Here is a 10,330-nt window from a genome sequence, read left to right as displayed (position 1 = left end):
GTGCTGCAATCTTTATACTTAAAACCATAAATTTTTATATTCATTTTCTTTACTCTTTTTTAATATTCTATTTGAATATAATGAGCTTTTTGATTTCTTGGCTGCAGGAATTGACAATGGACTATTATTTGGTGTGAGATTAAATCACTTATAGGAAGACCGTGCTGCTAATTTTGTAACTCATTTATTGTAATTTTGTGTTTGATAATGTAATTTATAAATACCATTAGTGTAATTTATAAATACCATGTGTAATATGTAGTGGATTGCATTATTGTGAATCTGTTATGCATGCATAGATGAATATTGGATTTTTTTTTTTTTTTTGTTTCACATGCATTTAGTATTTTTAGAACACAAATATAATTATGTGATTCATGAACTTGACTTCTTAGAATAAAAAAATTAATAAAATAATGGCTTTTACTTAAAAAAAAAACCAGGTACAATCCGGATTTTTGGGTTTCAAAAACCCGGATCCGGGTCTGACCCGGATCAACCCGGATTCCGGCCCGGGTCTGACCCGGATCAACCCGGTCCGGATTCTGGCCCGGGTTTGAAACCCGGGTTCCGGTCTGGGTAAACCCGGGTTCCCGGGTCGGAACCCGGATGAACACCCCTATTTATTTAGAGATTATTTAGGATTGAGTTTGGAAGTTACTTTTAACTATTTTAAAATTTTTTTAAATATATATATTTGATAAATTTATAAAAATTGCTTGAATCAATTAAAAGTTGAAAATCTATTTTTTTTTAAATAGCATCAAATTAAAATTTTTATAAAAAAACTCCTATAGATAACGGTATAAAATTAAAAAAAGTTTGATATAACTAATTTTAAAAATATTTTAGATACGAATTTATCAAATAATAAACAACTTTTAAAGTATAAAATTTATTATTTAAATTATAAGTTACAAGTTTTAAAGTTATAAATTATATTTTTTATTACAATTTCAAACATCATGGATGGGCCCACTTTCTCGTACATTACATGTCCCGTAAATTACCTAGTTTATTGGGGATATAAGGGTAAATTAAGTGCCCTCTTACAGAAAGCTCTAACATTTATTGGGTGAGAAGGCCACCCGCGAGTTTGCCAAATCGTAGCTCACACGTATCCCCTGTTGCTGTACGTTCCCAATAATTGACGGAGATGATGATGTAGGCGCAAAGGCCAGACAGTAGGTTCCGGACGAGTCCATGGGAATAAGATAGTTCTTCGCCGGTAGCGACTGCAACTTCCCGCCCGAAAACCGGAACGACACCGTTGGAACTTGCACGGAAGTATGGGATGACAGATCGTAGCACGTGTCGAACAGAGATACGCCGCTCGTCGATTTCAGGTTCCGAGTTAAGTTCACGAACGCGTCGCGGAGCGCGTTGTATGCCTCGGTCTGCAATCGGGTTATGACCGTACCCGAGTCGAGGATGATTCCGCCGTTTCCTGACGCGTCCGTTTGAAATACCGAGGCCGGGATCGAGAGGGGCTTACCTCCGACGTTCAGTCCTTCGAGTCCGATGAAGTAGAACGTGTCGAGCTTTTCATTTTTAAGTAGAGTAGTAGTGACCGAGTCAGCGGGTGGAGCCGAGTTGAAGTCGAGAGTCGAGGACTTGCTCGAGTCACGGTCCACGAGGCAGTATGAGAACGACGACGCTTTGATCTGGTAGGGAAACGAGAGTGAACCCCCACCGAGTCCGAGTACTCCGGCTGCCGCAACGAACAAACCCTCGTTGTCGTGGCCGCAGCCCAAAGCGATATTGTTCACTGAGCCAGAGCTCCCGAACGACACTGTCTCCGTCACCATGTTGCCAGTGGTGTTCGACCCGTCGTCATAGGAGACCTGATAGAGACACTTTCCTGCCCTACAACCTTGACCGACGGCCTGGCATTGCGGGGAAGCGCACGAAAGGGGCTTGTAGGACGAGGATGAAGTTGGGTCGAATATCGGATCGGATTGCTGGTAGCAGTCCGCACAGGGCTTACATTGGAGCCAGTTGATTTCGCTGCCAGTGTCGAGCACCATGTAGAAAGGCTTGGCGGGGGTTCCCACACCAATGCGCGAGAAGTACTCACCGCTGCGCAGGCTCCTTCCGGAGACGATCGGAGTGGACAGATCCTCGGGGAGAAGCTCCTTCTCCACAGGTTTAAGATCCGACTTCTTCACACCCTCAAGGGCGAGCTGGAACTTGGTGGTGAGAGTTTCGACCCGGGCCGAGTCGCGCTCGAGTCGAGCAAGAACAAGGCTCTTGTAGTCTTCATACGAGGACTTATAAAGTGACTCTCGTGGGTGAACCTGAACCGAGAAAGAAGAGGAATTACCGACCTGAGCTTGTAGCAGGGGCTCTTTTTGTTGAACCAAGGGCTTAACGGTTTCAGGGTCGAAGTTGAGGACTGCACGGGCTTGTTCGAGCGAGGCCGAGACGTCAAGGAATGTATGAGTAATATCGGGTATGTCTCGAGAGAAAGCCAAAGGAAACAGGGAAATCACAGAAAAAGCAACGAAACTGATGGAGAAGAAGAAACAGAGGTACGAGTTTGGAGCCATTTGAGTTCTGCTGCATAGAGCAGAGAAGAAAGGCACAGAGTACGAAGTGAGAAGTTGGCCTTTTATAAATTTTTTTTCTTTGTATTTTGCCTCGCTCTCTCTCCGAATGTTGGGAGGATAAAGACAAGGCCAAAATGGCATTAATTAGTGGGAAAGGGTGACTTCAGAGCTTTACGTACGCAGCATACGGTAGTGGCAATCAATTTTGGGAAGTGATAAGGTTATTACCATCTATTACTCCAGGGGTTTCAAGTTTTATTTTAATTTTTTTATAAATATTTTTATAACATCTTTAATTATTAAAAAAATTAAAAATATATATATATATAATTTTATTAATATTCACTTCCTTAATTATTCATAAAAAAATTTTTTTTTTAAATTTAAAAATTAAATTAAAAAAATAATAAAAAGATAATAATACTATCATTATTCATCAATTTTTCTCAGCTTTGATAAGAGTGAAATCTTAATCCTCAACTTATCTAAAATAAAAAGAATCCAAGATATTTAAAATTAAAAATACATTAAAATTTATATATTGCTGGATATACTCTTCATATTATTCCAAGTTTTTTATTTTATTTTGTGGATGAATAAGATAAAATGAATTAAAATAAAAGTTACAAATTAAATAAAATATTAATAAAATATATATTTTTAATATTATTATAATTTTAAGATTTAAAAAAAATTAAATTATTTATATAAAAATTTGAAAATTTTACAATAATAAAATATATTATAAAAGTAAAGGAGACCTTACAAAAAGATAGAAGGACCAATATATATATACATAATATATATATATATATATATATTTATAACCAAACATTCATTCATAAAGCATTCAATACAAATTATTTTAACCAATCCAAAGAGACTGAGCAGAACATCGTCCCACTACATGTCAAAATTATTAATATTCCAAGCACAACAGGGCTAGTCTATGAGCCAACTCATTCCCTATATTACCATTGGTTAAAAAGGAATCTTGATTTTCTTTTATTTCTTTGACTATCTACAAACAATCACTTTCAATAACAGTTTTGGAGAAATCCAAATAGACATAGTTGTAAGCCTCGTAGAAAAGCCAGCAATTCAATAGTACCAGGAATCTTTACCTCATTTTCTATCTTATTAGCAGCCATCACCAACTTTCCTTTGTCATCTCTAAGAATAACACACACACCTGCTTTTCTCAAGTAAAAAAATGGCTCTATCAACTTTCAACTTGAAAAAACTCACTGGAGGTGACTTCCAATGGCACATACTCTTTGCCATATGGCCTAAAGAATTCATGAGATTGTTATGTGTTTTCTGCAAAGACAAAGCATGATTAATAACCTAACTAGGTTCAATTAAGATTTTATCCATCTGCATTTTATTTCTCCTGAACCACAGTCCCCAAGTTATAAGAAGAACATAGAGAAGCCTGAATTGGTTCCTTTTTCCAATACATATGTTGAAAATTGAAATACATGCTCATATATAGTTAGCTAATAACTAATTTAGATCTCATTTGGTTACAGATGAGATGAGATGAGATAAAAAAATTATGAATAATAATGAGATAATTTGTTAATAACAATGAAATTTTTTGAGTTAAGATTTTTATGGAGTTTTGAAAAATGAGAGAGAAAAAGTTGAATAAAAAAATTATAAAGTTAAAAGAAAGTTAGAATATAATTTTTTAATATAATTATTATTTTAGAATTTGAAAATTTTGTATTTCTTTTTTGTGTTTTGTTTTGAAGTTAGAGAAAGTTGTAATAATTAAGTATTAATTTGATGAAAAAGTTAAAACTTGGAAAATTTAAAATTAGTATTTAGATGATGACATGAGATGAGATGGCTTTAAAATTTTGTGAAACCAAACCAGATCTTAAAATGTATATCTTTTTCTTAGCAATAGTTTGGTTCTAATTTGTAGAAACTTCGTATTTGTGCATTTACTTTTTATTGCATTAAGCATATTCAAAAGTAATTTGTTAATTAAACAAAATTAACTATAAAAAAGTAATATGTGCATTTGTGTTATTGTAATATTACATTATTATAAATATTATTTTATATATTATATAATATTGTATATATAATATTTCTTGAGTAATGATACATGCAAAACCTTTTTTGCAATGATTTATACAACTATATTTGAAAGTGAGGAAATTTTATAGAGAGTATTGTTACTTTTATAAACTATTTTACAAAAATGCCACTTATTTAAAACAGAGTTGTACAAACGATTGTAAAAAGGTTTGTATGTATATTATTTTTTATATTCGTCAATAAAAATGATATTTGTAGTCATAGAATATGTAAGCACGCCGCACTCTTTTTTTAAAAAAGTAAGTAAATATAGTATGTACATAAAAAATTAATATTTTAATGATATATCTCACTCTTTTTTCAAAAGGAGTGCGTAGTGTTTAGATAATAATTGTTTCTAGCATTGCATAGGATCATGAGGTCGCACAAAAGGTTTCAAAGAATGTGAGTTTTCATCCGCTCTAAGCCATCGTTATAACCGAAATGCCACGCATCATCACAAACACCACTGACAAACAACAACTCCTCCCACAGACTACGGATGGTAGCTTCATGAGCTTCTAGAACCCACCTAGTTTCTTCTTGGGTGGTCTCCGCTTCTCTCATTCGCTTCCTTTCCCCCTCCAAGGTTTTCCTTTTCTTTGTCAGAGACTCGTTGGCGTCTTTAACTCGCTTCGTCAACCACTTGTTCGTCCGGCTGTCAGAGTCTGACTATTGGTGCAACTCTCTGATCTCAGCCTACAACCGCTCAAGCTCCAGCTGGCAGTTGTCGAGAGACTATTGCAACACCTCCCTCACCTTGGAAGCAAGTAAGGCCTCAATGTGAAGAGCACCAACTTCGCCCTAGGGTCTTGTCAAGTCAGTAAGGGCCTCCACGGCTTCTTCCTTCTGCTTCCACTCCTTCGCCACATAATCTGAAGCAAACTGTGCAAGCGAACAAAGTGTCCGGTTCTCACTCATCACCTCCTCTTGGCCGTCCATAATGAAGGCCACCAGACGCTCCAACCCTTGTCATGCAAGTCAAAATCAAGATCAAGAAAGGAAACAGACAAAGAGTCTGAGTAGTTTGTAAGCTAAGGCTTGACCCTTGTGAATAGTCTCTTGAGGCCACTCTCCATCTCGCATATTCGGTCGGTGTGGCCCACCAAAGCCGTTGTCTGTAGATCTGCCGAAACTTCTTCGAAGATCTCCTCGCCTTCCCTCTCGTTAGGAACCTTGGGTGTCAACGCCTCCTCGACCAACACAACAGTCCCCGCTACTTTGACATCATCGTAGGAAACAATATTGACCACAGGAGCAGCTCTAGTAACAACGTCTTGGAGTGACGACATGATGCGAGGAGGATTCACTATCGTCGCCATCTTCTTGGGCACTGACGGTTCAGGCCGAATAACGAGCATCATAACGGACAGACTCCCGAGGAGAATGAGAACATTGTCAGAATCAAATCTAACGGGGGAGATCCTTTGGGGCTACTTTCCTTTCCCCTCTATTAGCGAGCTAGGAGAGCAACTGGGGGCATGCAATGTGACCGAATTTATTGGGAAGCCCACGTCAGAACGCAAGTTGGCTAGGCGGGCTAGATATCGATGAATGTTATCCTTGGTCAACAGAGCCTTCGTAGAAGCGTTAGAATGCGCCTTCACCCAGGCTCGAACGACCCTGAGCCTAAGTGCCCCCTCTTGGGTCGGTTTAGGGTGGCGGTTCGTGTCCCCGTCAATGGTGCCCCATATAACGTATACAGGAAACAGGCGCTTTAGGGCTTGCCCGACTGAGAACTCCCATCCATCACCTAACAAGAAGAAGAATCAACGATTGTACCCCTTCATGACAGTGTGCCAAGCCTCCAACCAAACCAACTCCTGGCCCGAATGGAAGCCGTAGAGATGTTGGCCATTCCTCAGAATGTTGTGGGTAATGAAGAACTCGTGCTTTGTGAGCTCTGAGAAGTTTGACCTGGCCTACTCCAACGTATGGTGCCAGATGATGCTGCACGAAGCAAGAATCCTCCACGAGCTGGGAGGAAGCTAGGCAGGTGCCAACTCGAAAAAGGCCAAGACTTCTCGCACTGGCCGACAAAAGGGCAGCCTAAGGCCGTAGGAGAACATGGCGGACTACACTACAACCTTGGTGCCAAAGCCATGAAGTCCACTACCCCTTCGGTGGAGGAAGACACCAGGAACTCTAGTTTCAAATGGACCCTACAGGTCCCCTTCAACGACTCCAGTTTGGCAGGAGTCACCACCAATCGCCACATAAATCCGATGAATTTTTTTGGGGTGGCACCATCATGGCCAACGGTAGCCCGAGCATTGCCAAAGGACTTGCTCGGTAGCCTGAGCTTGGGCCAAAGGTGTGTGAAACACGACGTTAATAATAATGATAGGCTCACTACTTTCTACCGCCTATTTACTATTTTTTTATTTTAATTTTTTTTATTAGGAAGTAGGTACTAGTGAAGTTTTATATTTTTTTAATTTTTTCTTAATTATTTAGGATGTTAAAAAAATACTTAAAAAATAATAAAAAAATAAAAATTTCAAATACACTACAGAGTAATAAAATAGTGGTAGAATGGTTGTAAACCTATTATTATCCAAGAAGGATGGATATTTTGATAAAATAATTTATAAAAATAATAATATTTTATAAATATGTTCTCATTTTTAAATATAATTATATAAAAAATTATAAAAAAAAAATACATTATATATCATTACTCCTTAAAGTAAGTGATGTGCGAAAATTAAAATAAATTAATATTATGTTATCATAAGACAGCAATTGCGTTTGCGTTTGGATTTCAAATTATATGGGATTGCAAGATTGATCTCTTTTCTGTGTACCAATTTGAAAAGCAAGAGTTCTTTATGTGTGTAAACACGAGAGACGCTCAAGGAACCCAAAAAGTCAAGAAGACATATCATTTAAATCTGATAAATATGTTGGCCTCTTTTTTAACAACTTGGTTCTCTCAATCAGCAGTGACTTAGAAAAGAGTTTTGGCTTATATTCTTGTAAAAATTTAGAGCTATGTTAAAGTTTTTTTTTTTTTCATATCTTTTTTATGTACTTTATTAATATAATTAGTCAAAAACAATTATTTTATATTAAAAAAATATTGCAACCAATCATATTAGTGAAATAAATAAAAGTGATTACAAATAAACATTTTAAAAAATTTATTGTATAAGTTTAAAGTGAATAGATAAACTTAAAAGATTGATAGAAAAATGAGTAATTCTACGTATCATCATAAATATTACGTAATCGTTTTAAAAAGTAATGATGTAAATTATTAAAAAATTAATTTTTTATATAAATTTCATATTTTATTTATTTTTTTAAAAATAATTATACAATTTACGATTATAAATTTTTTTCATCTGAAACAAATTTATCCATTCATTTTTTAAACAGTATGCATCCATTAAATATTACAAGACCTGATTAAATGAACCTGTCAAAAGAAACCGATGTAAACAAAGGAACCTGCCTCAACAATCCTAAAAGACGATTGACTTGACATCATCGCAGTTATTCAGAAAAATCATATGACGATAGACTAGAAAAATATCCTCGTTAATAATTTAAGATTGGTTTCAACAATGTGATGAAATAATTTTAAATAAATTAAATAAAATATTATTTTTTAATATTATTATTTTAAAATTTTAAAATTTTAAATTATTTATTATATTTTATATAAAAATTTAAAAAAATTATAATAATGAGATAAGACGAAAAAGTAATTTGACACTTTCTTTGACATGCTTAGCCTTAAATATTTTATTTAATTTATTTAAAATTATCTTATTAAATGTCATCTTGCTATAAATTATGATACATAGTATTTTATACTATGAGGGGATAGACATCGACTCTTCGTCAAGTACAGCAATTATTAATTAAAAAAAGATAGGAAAGGAAGTGAGATAGCTTTTATACGTATAATCATTTTGAAAGAGGGAAAGAGTTTGGGCAGTGGTGGGGCAAGCTGTGTTATCAGCTACAGCATCAAGTTTTGTAAAAAAAATTTCTCAACTGATGCAAATATTAGGTCTGAAGACCGACTATTTCGGTTCGATTTTCTCGTGAAACCGAAATCGATCAAATTGTCTCTTTTGAGGATCAAAACCGATCAAAACCGACTGGTGTTAAGGGCTGAAACCGGCTGGCTTCAGTCCAGCATGTTGTCGATCGGTTTGATTAGTTTGGACTTTTGCTTTGGATCCTTTTTTTTGTGCTTCTGTTCTGTTCCAATTGGGTTAATCCAACAGATATTTTAAGTTTTTTTTTTCCATTTCATTATCCATGTTCTTTTTGAGCTTTTTTTTGAGTTGATTTCATTTTAAATTTTAATAATAATGTCATTTATAATTTTCTATTATTACTAACTATATTAATTATTACTTACTACTTATTACATAATTAAAAAAAATAAAAATAACTTCACTAGATGTTTAGTATTACTTAATACATATTAAAAAAAATAAAAACAAAAATAAATTATCTTAAGAATAGCAAAATGCAACTAAAAAATATAACATAATTAAATGGCAACAAATTGGATAGTTGCTATTTGCTACTCCAACTTCAAGCCGTCAACCTTCAATCTTCAATATTTTTCACGTTTGATTGTGTGCCAAACTCTATATACAAATATTAATAAATATTAATAATAAGAATAAAACATCAAATATTAGTGAATTTGAATTATAAAAAATACTAAAATTAAATTACAATGAAAACAAAGAAAATATTACTTAATTCTACTATGAAACTCTCCACATTATCCATAGCCTCCCGGATATCAATGGTTGTTGCCGGATGTTTTAACCAATTTTGAGTACAAATAAGCGCCTCAACGGTTCTCAGAGCCAATGAACTCCGAAAAGGGTCAAGCGCATGACCTCTCGTACTAAATGCTGACTCGAACGCAACCGTGGAAACATGCATGGCTAATAAGTCTCGTGCAATCCTCGCGAGTATAGAATAGTTAGCCTCATTAATTTTCCACCAAGTCAACAAGTCAAACGATGTGGAGAGTGCCTCACAACCATCTGATAAATATCAATCTACTTCTGTTTTGGCAATACAAGATCCCATGGCAGAAGATGCTTTATACCACTCGTAGAACCATTTGGTCTCACGCTTGCCATCGCCATCATTCATGGTTCTAGATGTCGGAGGGGGCAAATGTTCTTGGGTACTCGTGGTGGAGCCGAATTCCGCATTATATTCCGCATACAAATCTTTCAATACCTGTTTCACACTCGACACCAACTCCTCAGCACAAAACTCATCATGAACTTTCCTCAAGTGGAAAGTAAGAAGTCTTAACTTGCTTCGTGGACCAAGCACAACTGCAATTAACATGAACAAGTTCAGCCTGTCTAATGACCCTCAATACTTATCATACTTTGTTCTCATATTTATGGTCATACTCCTCAAACAACTATTAAGACTCTCGCTCAACTCCATCAACTCATTTTGGAGATCACAAATCTACAGAAAACTGGTGTTGACTGTCACATATAAAGACCCAGAAAATCTATTAGTGGCATCATAAAACATTTCCAAAAACTTAACAAAAACCTGCACTGTCTCCCACTTCCTAGCTTTAGGAGGCCCCATGTGTCTAGACCTAGGGTCATCATCAAAGTAAGAGAGGTAATTATAATCCTCATTCTCCATCTGCCCGAAAGCTTTCTCAAACTTCTCAGCCA

At 35.6% G+C, this 10,330-nt stretch overlaps 1 protein-coding gene across 1 annotated transcript; it reads right to left on the bottom strand.

Annotated features, from left to right (window-relative positions):
* Positions 1-989: 989 nt before the first annotated feature.
* Positions 990-2,756, bottom strand: LOC109005619 (protein ASPARTIC PROTEASE IN GUARD CELL 1-like). Its single transcript, XM_018984631.2, has one exon. It carries the CDS (start codon positions 2,688-2,690, stop codon positions 1,062-1,064), a length of 1,629 nt encoding a protein of 542 aa, XP_018840176.1. The 5' UTR covers positions 2,691-2,756; the 3' UTR covers positions 990-1,061.
* Positions 2,757-10,330: the final 7,574 nt, after the last annotated feature.

The sequence above is a fragment of the Juglans regia genome, chromosome 6 (assembly GCF_001411555.2).
Source record: "Juglans regia cultivar Chandler chromosome 6, Walnut 2.0, whole genome shotgun sequence".
Taxonomy (NCBI): domain Eukaryota; kingdom Viridiplantae; phylum Streptophyta; class Magnoliopsida; order Fagales; family Juglandaceae; genus Juglans; species Juglans regia.
The sequence above is the reverse complement of the archived record's forward strand: the minus strand, read 5'-3'. Positions and strand labels throughout refer to the sequence as shown.